Source organism: Balaenoptera musculus, chromosome 4, assembly GCF_009873245.2.
Source record: "Balaenoptera musculus isolate JJ_BM4_2016_0621 chromosome 4, mBalMus1.pri.v3, whole genome shotgun sequence".
NCBI classification, from domain to species: domain Eukaryota; kingdom Metazoa; phylum Chordata; class Mammalia; order Artiodactyla; family Balaenopteridae; genus Balaenoptera; species Balaenoptera musculus.
The window spans coordinates 144944671-144963105 of record NC_045788.1 but is presented as its reverse complement, the minus strand read 5'-3'; the positions used below and the strand labels follow the sequence as shown (position 1 = coordinate 144963105).

Below are 18435 nucleotides of genomic sequence, written 5' to 3'. Positions count from 1 at the left end.
AACTTCATCCATCTGTATACTCATGACTTATGCAGTTTGGTGTATATAATTTATATTTCAATAAAAAGTTAACTAAAAATCAAAACCACACAAACCAAAAACTGCAGACATGTACCTACTGGCATGAAAGTTTCTTCATAATATTAGATGAGAAAGGTTACAGAGCAATGCACACAGTATGATCCATGCTTTTGAAAAATAATGTATGTGCACAGAAACAGGATACACACCAACATTCATTTATTTAAAAATATTTATTGAGCATGTACTATGTGCCGACACATAATTTATCTGGAAGACGTCTCTACAAGTGGACTACCCCATGCAGAGCCCCATCGCATGCATCGCACCTCAGGCTCCCACGAGGCTCTGTGTGACCCCACATCCCACGAGCTGAGTGGGTGAGCCGAGGGCGGGAAGGACACGCACACACGACGCATGAACAGCCACCTTCACAGGAGCACAGGGTTGACGAGAGTGTCCTACGAGCTTAGAACTAGACCTGGCTGAGGGACACTGGGCCATCAACTAACTACCCACAGGTGGACACCTGGAAACACAGCCCAGTTCTAAGGACAGGCAGGGCAGTGACAATGGCGAGCGTGGGTCCCGAGGAGCACGGGCACGTCTGGGGAGGGCCCGCGGCCCCGAGCCCTCAGGTGAGGGTGTTACCACCCCATCCTGGTGCAAGTCCGCAGCTTCCACAGGACACGCGTTCCCGTCCAGGGCCGACTCCACTGAGTCACGTCTGTCCCTCCAAGACGCTGCATCCCACACAGAGCTGCACCTGTCATCTCCAGATGGGAAAGACTTTCTCTCCAACCTGAGAAAGACAAAGGAAACAAACCAATCAGATGATAAATCATTTCAGTTTGATTAACACACAGTATTTCCTAATAATAATTTAATACTGGACAAGAGTCTGGTATTCAGGTGCAGACTTTCAACAACAAACATTTAAACTTTTTTAATGTAAAATCAGCGTAAAGCAAAGCGCAAAACAGGTACTACAAAATAAAGGGAAACCATTTGATTATTTTCTTCCCTCTCCTGCATTAACCCTGAGTCTGAAGAGGAGGATTTTCCGTGGGCTCTGTGAGCCGTGAGCCCTAAGGCCCCGCCTGGCCACATGCTCACTTCAGCCCTCAAACTGCTGCCACGGCCAGACCACGACTCCACTGCACGTCCACATTGCCCACGGCAAGGCACGCAGGGTGAGCGAGGTTGCACCATGGCCCGGCCCTCGGCCCCAGCTCTGGCCACGGGGTCCGCCGGGTGGGAATAGGCATCTGCCACCGCGACCACCACAGACCCACCAGCTGCCCGGACTGGCACCACAGCCCGTGACTCCACAGCTAAATATCTTACTTTCTGCGACCCGGGGTCTTGCCTAGAAGTGACGGACCAGCTCAGAGTGACAGACATGTGCCGTCTCCACACGGGGTTTCTCTGCAACACCACTGAGCCTGTGACCACGTCTCCCGCGAGGACGGACACGGGCTCGTCCATCATGAACAGCACCTGCTTCCAGTGGGTGGTGCTGCAAGACAGGGGCGTGTTGTCACCCCTCAGGGAGCCCATCGGGACTGCCATGCCCCCACCCTGTGATCAGACGGCTTCATGGGACCCGCGTGGACCCACAACCCGGGGGGCCTCCTTGTCGCTGCACAGATTCCCTGGTGCCAAGGAGGCCGGGCCGCAGGGGCACGTGGCCAGACACAGGTCCCCAGGGGCCACCTGTCCCCAGCCCCTCGTGGGGTCAATCCAGCCTCCACGAGCTGGCACGGCAGTGCCCACCCAAAGCCACCTTCTCTGAACTGCTGACGCCCACGGTTCTAGTTTCTGCAGTTAAAACGAGATACACGCTGCTGAAATCGTGTCCAAAAAAAGTCGTAATTCCTGTGAAGGTTCAATAGAGTGTGAGCAAACAAGTGCAGCATTTGGGGGAGCAGTGACACCCCAGATTCTGTAAGTCCTGTGACTCTCACACCCAAGCACCTGAAAGGACCCAGGTCACACCCCACAGTGAGGTTCTGCTGCGTCTCCCCCTCGTGTCACATCCTCCCTGACGCTGGGCCGCCCCCTCAGCCACCGTGGGGGGGGTCTCCCTCCCTGGCCCACGCCCTGCCCCCCATCCTGTCCCCATGCCACCTGTGTGTGGATGACCCCACGCAGACGCTTAGGTGGGAAACGCCAGGCACACACGGTTTGCGGGGGCCCCTGAGGCCCCTCTCTTGCGGGCCCTGGAAGGAGGCTCTGGCCAGGCAGCTCGTCCTCCAGTTCAACTTCCACAAAGGACGCTGAGGACCCCCTGGGCCCAAAGACCACGGGGGCGTCTGACTCGGGCGTCTGCGTCCCTCCCTGGGCTTGTTCACTTCTGCCGACCACACGGTGCAGGGGAGCATTGAGGCCATTACTGAAAGGGGCAGTGGAAGTCCCCGAAGGAAGGCGGTGCCCCCCCCAGGGGCTGCTGTGTCCAGCACCACGACAGACAAGGTGCACTTCCCCACGCGCAGGAGCAAGTGTGCAGCCCCGAAACCTTACTGCTCAAAACATGTGTCTCAGGAAACATCTGCCTTCCCCAGAAGTCAAAGTAAAAGCCCCTGGAACCCTGTGGACTGTTTCTGTGTCAGATGGTGAAGAGCTGCAGCAGCATTTGGGGCCACAGAGAGAAGGTGGAGCCTGACCATCCAGGGTGTTGGGGACCCCCCAACCCCGGCCCCGAGGAAGCCTGATGCCGGGGGGGCAACCCGGACTCACTGCCACACACAGCCCGGCCCCAGCGCCAGCCCACCCACCCACATGCCCGCGATTGGAGAGATTTTGGGCCCACTTCCGATATTACTAGATCTTTAAACTCGTGACTCTGCCAGGCTTTCCGTGCTGCCCACAGGAGAAGGAGGGGCACACTCACGGGTGCAGCGGGCCCGTGCTCAGCACCAGCTGTGGCTCGTCCTCCTCCAGGTTCTGGAACCGGACGCTGAACCAGGCTGTGAACCCGTGGAGGGTGCCTGCCTTCTTGATGTCAAAGTGCAGCTCACCTTTCATCATCTGTGTTCAAGCAAGTGAGTAAGAAAAGGGCGCTGGGGACCGGGGGGGGCAGCTCCCGCCTCTGTGGAGCTCTGTCCCAGATCCCACAGCACTGCCCCAGGCAGCCACACCGTCTATTTCAGTAGTTATACCACAAATCTGTAACTTGCTAGTTTAGCTGAACACATCAAAAACCATATTTCCTCCAAGGGAAAGTAAATGTTAAAACCTGCATCCTGAACTCAAAGGCTGCAGATAATCAGAAGAGGTTTTGAGCAATTTGGGTCTCATTTGCCTAATTTTCTGTCCCCAAATTCAAGTGGAATACTTCCTCTTCTCAATTCTTTGTACAAATATAAAGCTCCAGACTGAGTCTCTACAATCCCCAAACTAACCAAAGCCTCAAAAGTTCACTTTGCACGTGGTTTTGCCCATCTAAGTTCCAGAAGGGGGTTCCTCCACCTCAGAGCAGCCCTTAACCCGCACACGCCACCTCGTGGCCACAGAGGGTAAGTAAAAGAATTTTAAGAATTTTATCATCAATGGGAGCTAAAAAAACTTAGAAAAAAAATTTAATTCAAATTCCACGATGAAACATATAATTTATTTGAATCTGAAGATGCTGAGAATATTACACATAAGTCTAAAAGTAACTGAAGATGTTAAAGAGGTTAACTATAAAGAAAATAACCTAAAAATACAAAAAACAAAATCAGAGTAGGAAAAAAAAAAAGACTGTGGGAAAATCAATAGCAACAAGTTTAACTTGTTTATTTGAATAGGAAGGAAAGGTCACCTCTTCTCACCTCGAGGTCGGCGATCTGCACCGTTCTCATGTCCAGCTGTAATATGGTGCACGGCTCAGAGAGACAGTCTTCTGGTTTCAAAATGTGGTTATACTTGGGCTTCGAAAAAAACTCCTTAATTGCTAAAGATCTGGGGAAAAGTCACAGTAATTGCTCAATATCATTTACCCACATCTCCGGCTATCACGCCTCCCCTGCGTTAGCAGGAATTCTAACTCACCGGGCAAGAGGCAGGGCTGAGGAGGCCCCAGGAGGCCAGCCCTCCGGGGCCCCTCGGTGTCCTACTCGTGGGGTCTCAGCACACACCCAGAGAACACGGAATCCACGGGCAATTAAATGTTAACGAACGGCGTGAGAGGAGCACAGACATCTCCTCCAAGGGGCCAACCGGTGTCGCGGATAACGTGCGGCCTCAGCACCTTATCCCTCCGCCCGCCAGTTCACGGTGCGCCTTTTCCGGACACCACAGACCCTGTTCAGAGTTTCCTCCGTCTTTCCTTGTCGCTTTCATTACTGGGCGTTAATTCGGGCAGCATGAGAAACCATCCCCCCCCCCGCCTGCTCTTTTCAAACCTTCCCAGCCCTTCCCACACATTAGTCCTACATGAACCACGGAACGACTCTGTTGGAGACCCTTCCTCTCTATCCCCTTTGGGATTTGGGTTGAGAGTACATTGACTAGGGAAGATTCCATACCTTTATGTTGATACTTTTTCTTTTTTTGAGTTTTTTAACAAAAAATAAAAAGGCCCAGAGGCCCCCATCTTGCTGCCAACTCCCCAGCTGGATACCTAGCAGGTGTCCAGGTTCATTGAACAGAAGCTTCTTTCTGCCTCTGACAAAGGGGCCCTTCCCTAATTCCAGGGCTGCTGCTGGGTCTCTCCTGCCCACGTCCCACGGCACCTCAGAGGGGATGCAGCCGACACGTGTCACTATCCTTCTCAGAGGAGGCGATGTGACAACCATGAAGGCCTTGAGAGAAGACCGTTTTATGTTAAAACCTGAAGCTCTACCACAAGCCTGACGTATGTTATACACCAGGAAGTGAACTTTTGTGGAGCACTGCTTTCTTTACCAAATGCCAGCGATGCCTTCACTAACACATTTTCTGCCTCTTGTTAAAAGGTTACGGCTCTTAGTGGGAACAGTCATTTGTTTTAACGGCCCACGCGTTTATAAACATGACCTTATTTTTCCCATTATATTTGGGGTCTTATAAATGGGACATTTCAATTTCCCATCACATCTGTTGTCGGTTTAAAGACCTGTAAGGCAACGTGCAAACTTCTTAGTCACGTGAGCAAACTGAGCTCAGTGCGGTGGCAGGTCTGAGACCTGCAGCCCGTCCCCCACGCTCCCACAGCCCGGGAGCGCCCGGTGACACTCACTTGAGGGCACTGAGGTCGAACTCATAGGCGTTGTCCCAGAAGAGCACCTTGCTGCGGTAGTCCCTGTCGGCGCTGCAGGGCACCAGGTGCAGCGCGGCCGTGGTCGGCCAGATGACCCCGTCCTCCTTCAGCCACGCGTCCCGGGCATAGAGGATAGACTCGATCATGAACTCAAACTGCAGGGAGGGAGACGCACAGGAGACACCGTGTCTGTGCAGCCCCCTCGCTGCTCAGACTCGGGTCTTCACGTCTGTCACCTCCAGAGGCACAGAACGGGCTGAGCTGCCCGGCCCAGGGGAGGGCTTCTCTTGCGCCCACACGGCAGTCGTCACCGAGTCCAGTCACAGCCTGGACTTAAGCCCCATCGAGCCGCGTGGAGTTCGGAACTGGGCGTGGCTATCGGTCAGGGAAATCAGCCTCTCGCCCACCCCACTCACTCGGCAGTCAGCTGTCCCCACGTGCCTAAAGCCCTCAAGTGTTTCAGGGTCTTAACTCTCCAACAGGATCAACCTGGTCTGGGATATCCTCAGGATTCTCACCACCCTTTAAGTTGGCTGAAGTCACTTCTTAAAAACGTGGAACATCAGGGGTGGAGTCAAGATGGCCTACTAGGAGGAGGCGGAATTTGCGTCTCCTCACAACTAGAGCACCTACCAGGCACCGATGGGGGACCATGGACACCTAAGGGGACGGGAGGAACCCTCAACGACCGGTAGAACGTGGGGGGAGTGAGGGGGGAGGAGAAGCGGAGGTGGGACAGGATTGGTGCCCCTAAGGGGTGCCTGGGGGAGGGGAAGGGATCCCACACCCGAAAGGGGAAATTGGGGGACCGTTGGGAGGGCAGAGGATCAAAAGGGAGTGTGGCCAGGTCTCCCTTGCCCACTCGGGCCCCCAGAAGCCTGTTGGGCTCCTGGGCCTGATCCTCTGCCCACCCAGGCCCCCTCCTGCCATGCGGAGCCCAAGCCCCGCCCCTACACTCAGAGACCACCTCTGAGACCCGCTCCAACGCACTGGGCCTAAACCCCACCCACACACCCCCACTCAGGGCCCTACGTCCAGACTCCGGAGCTCCACACTCCAGAGGCCCTCCTTTCCACCTGCTGCCTCTCCCCTTCCGCCCTAAGCAGAGGTCCCGCCCCACGCTCAAACGTCACCCCCCCACCCTAAATCCCGCCCCTGCCTGTTCCACCCTCACCTGAACTCCGCCCTCATAGCCAAGGCTTTTTTTTTCTTTTCTTTTTCTTTTTTGCTCTTTTAGATTGGGGTTCTGTTTTACCTTGTTGATTCACTGTCATTGATTCTTTTAGATTTTTGTTTTTCCTAATAAACCTTTTATTTTTCTAATTTTATTTTATTCTTTATACTTCGTTAGTGATCTCTCCTCCTGGCTTGCTGCAACCCCCTCCTTTTTTTTTTCTTTTTTCTGTTGTGGTTTTATTTTTCCTAATATATTTTTTATCTTTCTAATTTTATTTTGTTTTTCATTCTTTGATATTGTACTGCTCCTTTTTTTCTTTATTTCTTCCTTTTTTTTTTTTTTTTTTTTTTAACTGTGCCATGAAGCTTGCAGGATCTTGGTTCCCAGGCTGGAGGTCAGGCCCGAGCTCCTGTGGTGGGAGCTCCGAGTCCAAACTGCTGGACTAACAGAGAACCTCAGACCCCAGGGAATATCAGTCGGAGTGAGGCCTCCAGGAGGTCCTCATCTCAGCACCAAGACCCAGCTCTATCCAACTGCCTGCCAACTCCACTGCTGGACATCTCAGGCCAAACAACCAGTAAGACAGGAATACAGCACCACCCATCAAAAAATATATATATAACGACAAAAAAATATGTTACAGACAAAGGAGCAAGGTAAAAACTTACAAGACCAAATAAATGAAGACGAAATATGCAACCTACCGGAAAAAGAATTCAGAGTAATGATAGTAAAGATGATCCAAAATCTCGGAAACAGAATGGAGAAAATACAAGAAACATTTAATAAGGATCTAGAAGAACTAAAGAGCAAACAAACAGTGATGAACAACACAATTACTGAAATTAAAAATACTCTAGAAGGAATCAATAACAGAATAACTGAGCTAGAAGAACGGATAAGTGACCTGGAAGATAAAAGGGTGGAAATAACCACCAGGGAGCAGAATAAAGGAAAAAGAATGAAAAGAGTTGAGGACAGTCTCAGAGACCTCTGGGACAACATTAAATGCACCAACATTCGAATTATAGGGGTCCCAGAAGAAGAAGAGAAAAAGAAAGGGTCTGAGAAAATATTTTAAGAGATTATAGTCAAAAACTTCCCTAACATGGGAAAGGAAATAGTCAATCAAGTCCAGGAAGCACAGAGAGTACCATACAGGATAAACCCAAAGAGAAACATGTCAAGACACATACTAATCAAACTATCAAAAATTAAATACAAAGAAAAAAATATTAAAAGCAGCAAGGGAACAGAAACAAAGAACATACAAGGGAATCCCCATAAGGTTAACGGATGATTTTTCAGCAAAAACTCTGCAAGCCAGAAGGGAGTGGCAGGACATACTTAAAGTGATGAAAGGGAAAAACCTACAACCAAGATTACTCTACCCAGCAAGGATCTCATTCAGATTCGATGGAGAAATTAAAACGTTTACAGATAAGCAAAAGTTAAGAGAATTCAGCACCACCAAACCAGCTTTACAACAAATGCTAAAGGAACTTCTCCAGACAGGAGACACAAGACAAGGAAAAGACCTACAAAAACAAACCCAAAACAATTAAGAAAATGGTAATAGGAACATACATGTCGATAATTACCTTACATGTGAATGGATTAAATGCTCCAACCAAAAGACATAGACTGGCTGAATGGATACAAAAACAAGACCCGTACATATGCTGTCTACAGAGACCCACTTCAGACCTAGGGACACATACAGACTGAAAGTGAGGGGATGGAAAAAGATATTCCATGCAAATGGAAATCAAAAGAAAGCTGGAGTAGCAATTCTCATATCAGACAAAACAGACTTTAAAATAAAGACTATTACAAGAGACAAAGAAGGACACTACATAATGATCAAGAGATCAATCCAAGAAGAAGATATAACAATTGTAACTATATATGCACCCAACACAGGAGCACCTCAATACATAAGGCAAATGCTAACAGCCATAAAAGGGGAAATCGACAGTGACACAATAATAGTAGGGGACGTTAAAACCCCACTTTCACCAATAGACAGATCATCCAAAATGAAAATAAATAAGGAAACACAAGCTTTAAATGACACATTAAACAAGATGGACTTAATTGATATTTATAGGATATTCCATCCAAAAAAAAACCAGAATACTTTCTTCTCAAGTGCTCATAGAACATTCTCCAGGATAGATCATATCCTAGATCACAAATCAAGCCTTGGTAAATTTAATAAAATTGAAATCGTATCAGGTATCTTTTCCAACCACAACGCTATGAGACTAGATATCAATTACAGGAAAAAATCTGTAAAAAATACGAACACATGGAGGCTAAACAATACACTACTAAATAACCAAGAGATCACTGAAAAGATCAAAGAGGAAATCAAAAAATACCTAGAAACAAATGACAATGAAAACACAACGACCCAAAACCTATGGGATGCAGCAAAAGCAGTTCTAAGAGGGAAGTTTATAGCAATACAATCCTACCTCAAGAAACAAGAAAAATCTCAAACAACCTAACCTTACACCTAAAGCAATTAGAGAAAGAAGAACAAAAAAAACCCAAAGTTAGCAGAAGGAAAGAAATCATAAAGATCTGATCAAAAATAAATGAAAAAGAAATGAAGGAAATGATAGCAAAGAACAATAAAACTAAAAGCTGGTTCTTTGAAAAGATAAACAGAATTGATAAACCATTAGCCAGACTCACCAAGAAAAAAAGAGAGAAGACTCAAATCAACAGAAATAGAAATGAAAAAGGAGAAGTAACAACTGACACTGCAGAAATACAAAGGATCATGAGAGATTACTACAAGCAACTATATGCCAATAAAATGGACAACCTGGAAGAAATGGACAAATTCTTAGAAAAGCACAACCTCCCAACACTGAACCAGGAAGAAATAGAAAACATAAACAGACGAAACACAAGCACTGAAATTGAAACTGTGATTAAAAATCTTCCAACAAACAAAAGCCCAGGACCAGATGGTTTCACAGGCAAATTCTATCAAACATTTAGAGAAGAGCTAACACCCATCCTTCTCAAAATCTTCCAAAATATAGCAGAGGGAGGAACACTCCCAAACTCATTCTACGAGGCCACCATCACCCTGATACCAAAACCAGACAAAGATGTCACAAAAAAAGAAAACTACAGCCAATATCTCTGATGAACACAGATGCAAAAATCCTCAACAAAGTACTAGCAAACAGAATCCAACAGCACATTAAAAGGATCATACACCATGATCAAGTGGGGTTTATCCCAGGAATGGAAGGATTCTTCAATATAAGCAAATCAATCAATGTGATACACCATATTAGCAAATTGAAGGATAAAAACCATATGATAATCTCAATAGATGCAGAAAAAGCTTTTGACAAAATTCAACACCAATTTATGATAAAAACTCTCCAGAAAGTAGGCATACAGGGAACCTACCTTAACATAATAAAGGCCATATATGACAAACCCATAGCCAACATCATTCTCAGTGGTGAAAAACTGAAACCATTTCCTCTAAGATCAGGAACAAGACAAGGTTGCCCACTCTCACCACTATTATTCAACATAGTTTTGGAAGTTTTAACCACAGCAATCAGAGAAGAAAAAGGAATCCAAATCGGAAAAGAAGAAGTAAAACTGTCACTGTTTGCAGATGACATGATACTATACATAGAGAATCCTAAAGATGCTACCAGAAAACTACTAGAGCTAATCAATGAATCTGGTAGAGTAGCAGGATACAAAATTAATGCACAGAAATCTCCTGCATTCCTATACACTAATGATGAAAAATCTGAAAGAGACATTAAAGAAACACTCCCATTTACTATTGCAACATAAAAAATAAAATACCTAGGAATAAACCTACCTACGGAGACAAAAGACCTGTATGCAGAAAACTATAAGACACTGATGAAAGAAATTAAAGATGATACAAACAGATGGAGAGATATACCATGTTCTTGGATTGGAAGAATCAACATTGTAAAAATGACTATACCACCCAAAGCAATCTACAGATCCAATGCAATCCCTATCAAACTACCAATGGCATTTTTCACAGAACTAGAACAAAAAATTGCACAATTTGTATGGAAACACAAAAGACCCCAAATAGCCAAAACAATCTTGAGAAAGAAAAACAGAGCTGGAGGAATCAGGCTCCCGGACTTCAGACTATACTACAAAGCTACAGTAATCAAGACAGTATGGTACTGGCATGAAAAGAGAAATATAGATCAATGGAACAGGATATAGAAAGCCCAGAGATAAACCCACACACATATGGTCACCTTATCTTTGATAAAGGAGGCAAGAGTATACAATGGAGAAAAGACGGCCTCTTCAAAAGTGGTGCTGGGAAAACTGGACAGCTACATGTAAAAAGATGAAATTAGAACACTTCCTAACACCATACCCAAAAATAAACTCAAAATGGATTAAAGACCTAAATGAAAGCCTAGACAATATAAAACTCTTAGAGGAAAACATAGGCAGAACACTCTATGACATAAATCAGAGCAAGATCCTTTTTGACCCACCTCCTAGAGAAATAGAAATAAAAACAAAAATAAACAAATGGGACCTAATGAAACTTAAAAGCTTTTGCACAGCAAAGGAAACCATAAATAAGATGAAAAACAACCCTCAGAATGGGAGAAAATATTTGGAAATGAAGCAACTGACAAAGGATTAATCTCCAAAATATACAAGCAGCTCATGCAGCTCAATATCAAAACAACAAACAACCCAATCCAAAAATGGGCAGAAGACCTAAATAGACATTTCTCTAAAGATATACAGATTGCCAACAAACACATGAAAAGATGCTCAACATCACTAATCATTAGAGAAATGCAGATCAAAACTACAATGAGGTATCACCTCACACCAGTCAGAATGGCCATCAAAAAATCTACAAACAATAAATGCTGGAGAGGGTGTGGAGAAAAGGGAACCCGCTTGCACTGTTGGTGGGAATGTAAATTGATACAACCACTATGGAGAACAGTATGGAGGTTCCTTAGAAAACTAAAAATAGAACTACCATATGGCCCAACAATCCCACTACTAGGCATATACCCTGAGAAAACCATAATTCAAAGAGTCATGTACCACAATGTTCATTGCAGCACTATTTACTATAGCCAGGGCATGGAAGCAACCTAAGTGTCCTTCGACAGATGAATGGAGAAAGAAGATGTGGCACATGTATACAATGGAATATTACTCAGCCATAAAAAGAAATGAAACTGAGTTATTTGTAGTGAGGTGCATGGGCCTAGAGTCTGTCATACAGAGTGAAGTCAGTCAGAAAGAGAAAAACAAATACCGTATGCTAACACAAATATATGGAATCTAAGAAAAAAAAAAGGTTCTGATGAACCTAGGAGCAGGACAGGAATAAAGACACAGACGTAGAGTATGGACTTGAGGACATGGGGAGGGGGAAGGGTAAGCTGGGATGAAGTGAGAGAGTGGCATGGACAGATATACACTACCAAACATAAAATAGATAGCTAGTGGGAAGCAGCTGCATAGCACAGGGAGATCAGCTCCGTGCTTTGTGACCACCTAGAGGGGTGGGATAGGGAGGGTGGGAGGGAGACGCAAGAGGGAGGGGATATGGGGATATATGTATATGTATAGCTGATTCACTTTGTTACACAGCAGCATCCAACACACCATTGTAAAGCAATTATAGTCCAATAAAGTTGTTAAAAAAAAAAAGTAACTGTTCCTAGATTATACTTGACTATGTCAATTTCCTGGCCTAATTTTGAATAAAATGTTGATGTTTATTTAACAAAGGAAAAAAAAAAACGTGGAACCTCAAAGCAGGAGTGCCACAGAGGTCATGTGGCACCGAAGTCAAGAGCAGCCCAGCACACCTAGGTGCCCCTCGGGAGTGCTGAATTTTGAGAATTCTTTGTATATTCAGGATACACACTGGGTATGTGATTTGCAAATATTTTCACCTAATCTTAGCATGTCTTTTCATTCTCTTAACACTGTCGTTTACAGAACAGACATTTTTACTTTTGATGAAGTCCAATTTATCAACTTTTTCTTTAATAGATTATGCTTTTAGAGTCACACCTAAAAACCCTTTGACTAACCCATGAACACTTTCTCCTGTGATTTCTTCCGAGAGTTTTATAGTTTTATGTTCTAAGCAATTAGATCTGTAATCAATTTTGAGTTCATTGTTTCGTATGAGGTATGAGGCTTAAAGTTGAAGTTCTTTTTTTTTGCACATGGATGGCCAATTGTTCCAATATAATTAGGTGAAAAGACTATCTTTTCTTCATTAAATTGACTTTGCCCCTCTGTTAAGAATCAGTTGACCGTATTTGTAGGAATATACTGTCTATTCTGTTCCATTGACTTACGTGTCTATCGTTTCACCAGTTTCACAGTCTTGACTACCAGAGCTTTATACTAAGTTTTAAAGTCAGGTACCATAATTCTTCCAATTTTGTTCTTTTAAAAATTGTATCAGCTATTCTAGTTTGTTTACATTCCACATAAATTTTACAATGAACTTATCTACAAAAACTCCTGCTTAGATTTTTACTGGAATTGTATTAAATCTACAGATTAATCTGGGGAGAAGAGACATCCTTACAAGGTTGTCTTCCAGCCCATGAACAATGCATATCTATCAGCATCACGTAGTTTTCAGCATACAGATCTTGTACATGTTTTGTCAGATTTCATCATTTTGGAGCTATTGTAAATAGTATTGTACAGTGCTAGTATTTATATAAAAATATGACTGGTTTTTGTATGTTGACTTTGTATGCTGTGATCTTCTTAAACTTGCCTACTAGTCTAGGCAAGTTTTTGGAGATTCCTTGGGATTTTCTACAAAGACAATCATGCTGTCTGAGAAAGGGATGGTTTATTTCTTTGTCTTCGTTCTGTGTGCCTTTCACTTCTTCTCTCCCTTTTGCACCTGGTTAGGTTTCCCAGTACAATATGGAGTAGAAGTGGTGGAGCGGCCCTCCCTGCATCACTCCTGCTCTTAGGGGGAAGTTGCCATTCTGTCCTAACAAGTGAAAAGCTGAACAAACTGAAACATCAAGAACTCTTCTTAGATCCGTAAGAGAAATGAGGTCACAGAGCAAACTGCTGCCCCCAAATAGGAGAAATTGAGAGACTAATACAGACGGTCCCCTACTTATGATGGTTCAACTTTACAACGGTGCAATAGGAATTCAGTAAAGACTATGCCTCGAATTTTGAATTTTGATCTTTTCCCGGCTAGCGATACACAGTGCAACACACGAGCCACACAAGCCACAGCCGTCAGCCATGAGATTGCTAGGGTGAACGACACTTTCAGTACAGTACTGAGTCAATTACATGAGATAGTCAACACTTTATTATCAAATGGGCTTTGGTTGTGATTTTGCCCAACTGTAGGCTCATGTGAGTGCTCTGAGCACATTTAAGGCAGGCAAGGCTCAGCTGTGATGTTCGGGAACTTAGATGTGTTATGTGCAATTTGAAGTTTTTTTGTTTTTTTTAAAATAAATTTATTTATTTATTTTTGACTGTGTTGGGTCTTCGTTGCTGCGCACGGGCTTTCTCTAGTTGCAGCGAGCAGGGGCTACTCTTTGTTGCGGTGCACGGGCTTCTCGTTGCGGTGGCTTCTCTTGTTGCGGAGCACGGGCTCTAGGTGTGCGGGCTTCAGTAGTCGTGGCACGTGGGCTCAGTAGTTGTGGCTCGTGGGCTCTACAGCACAGGCTCAGTAGTTGTGACTCACAGGCTTAGCTGCTCTGCAGCATGTGGGATCTTCCCAGACCAGGGCTCAAACCCGTTTCCCCTGCATTGGCAGGCGGATTCTTAACCATTGTGCCACCAGGGAAGTCCCTGCATTTTGGACTTTGATATTTTCAACTTATGATGGGTGTGTTGGGACGTAGCCCCATCATAAGTCGAGGAGGATCGTACAGAGAATCACAATTTGCCAGGGGAGGAAACATGAACTGTGGTTGACAAGTTGCTGGGGCCCACTGTGGACAAGCCTGAGAGTCAAAGCTCCAGACGGGCTCAGTCACAGAGGTCCCCACAGTAAACATCAGAGAAAAGTCCCCTCGTGTTTCTGACAAGTTCGAAAGGAAGCATTTGAAATACACCAGAGTATTCTGTTCTTCTTAACAGGATCTGCACTCAGGAGAAACTAGTTAACAGAACCTAACCAGCTGGAGAACGAGAAATATCCAACTTGAGCCCCCTCCAGCCATCGTGTCCCACCTAAAAGAGGAAAAGAAATCGAGAAGCACCTGTGAAGTTCACAGTGCAGAGGCCCAGGCTCACTAAACACTGAGACCCCAGAAGGACCACAGAACACTCCCCGACCTGCATCTCACCACCACATCACTACAGGCCTGTTTGCACTGAACCTTTATCCAGTCATCATGCCTGGCTATCAGGAGAAAACCACAAGACATACTAACAGTATAAGACAAACAGCGAGGCTTAGAACCAGACTCAGACACAGCAGGGATGCTGTAATTATCAGGCTGGGAATTTAACAACTATGATTCATATGCTCAGGGCTCTAATGCATAAAGCAGACAGAGTGCAGGAACAGATGGGCAATGTAAGCAGAGAAAGGAAAATTCTTGAAAAGAACCAAAAACAAATGCTCAAGATGAAAAACAATGTAACAGAAATGAAGGATGTCTTCAATGGCTCATTAGTAAGGACACAGCTGAGTAACAAGCCTCCAAGCTTGAGGAAATGACAACAGAAACCTGCAAAGCTGAAAAGCACAGAAGACAGGCTAAAAAATACAACAACATATTCAAGGGCTGTAGGACAACAACAAAAGGTATCGTAGACACAAAACGGAAGTACCAGGAGAAGAATGAGAGGTGGGATCAGAAGAAGTAGTTGAAAAACTAATGACTGAGAATTTCCCCAAATTAATGTCAAACACCAACCCACAGATCCAGGAGTGCAGAGCACACCAAGCAAGATAAATGTGGGGGGAAAAAAAAAAGTAAAACTAGGCATGTCATTTTCAAACTACAGACACTCAAAAGATAAAGAAAAAATCCTGAAAGAAGCTGGGGGGAAAAAACACCTACCTACTGGGGAACAAAGATAAAATTTCATCTGAATTCTCAGAAACCATGCAAGCAAGAAGAGAGTGGAGTGAAATATTTAAAGTATTGAGAGAAAAAAGCCCACCAACCTAGAATTCTGCACCCTGTGAAATTATCCTTCAAAAGTGAAGGACAAATAAAGACTTTCTCAGACAAACAAAATAGAGGGAACTTGTTGCCAGTAGACCTGCTTTGCAAGAAATGTTAAAAGAAGTTCTTTAGAAAGAAGGAAAATGATATAAAGGCAGATCTCATTTTACTGTGCTTCACAGATACCGTACTTTTTACAAATTGAAGGCTTGTGGCAACCCTGCATCGAGCAACCCTATCGGTGCCATTTTCCAACAGCCTTTGATCACTTTGTGTCTGTGTGCCACATTTTGGTAATTCTCGCAACATTTCAAACTTTTTCATTATTATTGTATTTGTTATGGTAATCTGTGATCAACATCTTTGATGTTACTATTGCAAAAAGATTAGAACTCACTGAAGGCTCAGATGATGGTTAGCATTTTTTAGCGATAAAGTATATTTTAATTAAGGTATGTACATTGCTATTTTCGACATAATGCTACCGCTCACCTAACAGACTACAGCATAGTGTAAACATAACTTTTATATGCACTGGGAAACCAAAAAATTCGTGCAACTTGCTTTATTTCGGTGGTCTGGAACTGAACCTGCAATATCTCTGAGGTCTGCCTGTAGATCAGAAACACGGATCTGCATAAAGAAAGAAAATCACTGAAACAGAAATAAATGAAGATAAAACTAAAACTTTTATTTTTCCTATTCTTAATCAATCTAACAATTTGTCCAAAATAATAGCAACACAGTATTTAACCATGTATGCTTATGTACGTATGTATATCTATGCTTATGTATAATAAAATGAATGAAAATGATGATACAAGGGACAGGAGGGAGAAATCAGGATTACTCTGCTATCATAAAGTGCTCACACTAACCATGAAGCCTAAGAGTGTGAGATGAAAACAGACTCGGAACAGCTGTAAATACATATTGAAAACTGTAGGGAAACCAATTAAAAAAGCAAAAAAGAGCAAGTATAACTGCTATGCTAAGAAAGGAGAGAAAATGGAGTCATATAACATGCTCAATTAAAACCTCAAAAGACAGAGCACCTAAATATTATGGAAAATATTAAGAGATCTGAAGAGAGAAATAGACAGCAATCCAATAATTGTAGGGGACTTCAATAGCCAATTTTCAACAATGGATAAATCATCCAGGCAGAAAATCATAAGGTGACACTTGACTTAAACTACACATTAGACCAGATGGATTAACAGACCTATACAATATTCCAGGCAACAGCAGCAGAGTATATACATTTTCTCAAGAACTCAAGGAACATTCTCCAGGATAGGTCATATGTTAAACCACAAAACAAGTCTTAATAAATTTAAGAAGACTGAAATCATATCAAACATCTTTTCTCATAGCAATGGTATGAAACTAGAAATAAATTACAAGAAGAAAACTGGAAAATTCACAAATATGTGGAGATTAAACAACATGCTCCCAAACAACCAATGGGTCAAAGAAGAATTCAAAAGAGAAATCAAAAAATATCTTGATACACACAAAAATGGAAATACAACACACCAAAACTTATGGGATGTAGCAAAATCAGTTCTAAGAGGGAAGTTTACAGTAATAATGCCTACATTAAGAAAAAGCAAAGATCTCAAATAAGCAAATCTAACTTTGCACCTCAAGGAACTAGAAAAAGAAGAACAAATTAGCCCAAAGTTAGTAGAAGGAAGGAAATAAATGAGATAGAGACTAACAAGACAACAGAAAAGATCAACGAGTTTCCTTTTTTAAAAGATAAACAAAATAGACAAATCTTTAGCTAGACTTACCAAGAAGAGGACTGAAATATATAAAATTGTAAATGAAAGAGGAGCTATTATAACTGATATCACACAAAGGATCATAAGAGACACTATGAATAATTATATGCCAACAAATTGGATAACCTAGAAGAAACTGATAAATTCCTAGAAACATACAGCCTACCAAGAATAAATCATGAAGATACAAGAAATCTGAACAGACCAATTACTAGGAGGAGATTGAATCAGTAATCAAAAACCTCCCAACAAACAAAAGTCCAGGACCAAACTGCTTCACTGACAAATTCCACCAAAAATTTAAAGAATTTATACCAAATCTCAAATTCTTCCAAAACAGAAGAGGAGGGAACTCTTCCAAACTCATTTCTCATTCTACAAGAGGCCAGCATTACCCTGACACCTAAGCCAGACAAGAACACTACAAGAAAAGAAAATCACAGGCCAATATCCCTAATGAACATAGTTGGAAAATCCTCAATACAATATTAGCAAACCAATTCAACAATACATTAAGGGGGAAAGGTCGGGGAGGGGGTATGATTTGGGAGGTTGGGATTGGCATATGCACACTACTAAATGTAAAACAGACAATCAACAAGGACCTACTGTACAGCACAGGGAACTCTACTCAATACTCTGTAATAACCTACATGGGAAAGAATCTGAAAAAGAATAGATATATGAATATGTATAACTAAGTCACTTTGCTGTACACCTGAAACTAACACAACATTGTGAATCAACTATACTCTAATATAAAATTAAAAATTTTTTAAAAATACATTAAAAGGATCACACACCATAATCAAGTGGGATTTATTCCTGGGATGCAGGGATGGTTCAACTTAGCAAATCCATAAATGTAATATGCCACATTAACAAAATGAAGGATAAAAATCATATGATCATCTCAATATATGCAGAAAAAGCATTTGATAAAATTCAACTACCTTCCATTATAAAACCTCTCAAAAAACTGTGTATAGGTGGGACATACCACAACATAAT

The 18435-nt window shown here is 43.4% G+C and overlaps 1 protein-coding gene across 3 annotated transcripts in view; it reads right to left on the bottom strand.

Moving 5' to 3' along the window:
* Positions 1–235: 235 nt before the first annotated feature.
* PRMT2 (protein arginine methyltransferase 2) overlaps positions 236–18435 on the bottom strand; it is a 38882-nt gene continuing 20682 nt past the window's right edge. The window contains exons 7-11 of one of the 3 annotated variants that reach the window (XM_036851360.1): positions 5225–5400; positions 3837–3966; positions 2915–3051; positions 1369–1540; positions 236–823 (exon numbers count right to left, since the gene is read on the bottom strand). In XM_036851360.1, the coding sequence (XP_036707255.1) occupies positions 791–823; positions 1369–1540; positions 2915–3051; positions 3837–3966; positions 5225–5400 (648 nt within the window). In that variant the 3' untranslated portion in view covers positions 236–790. The remainder of the gene's footprint in view (positions 824–1368; positions 1541–2914; positions 3052–3836; positions 3967–5224; positions 5401–18435) is intronic. The other 2 variants (XM_036851359.1, XM_036851361.1) reach the window with 2 other exon arrangements.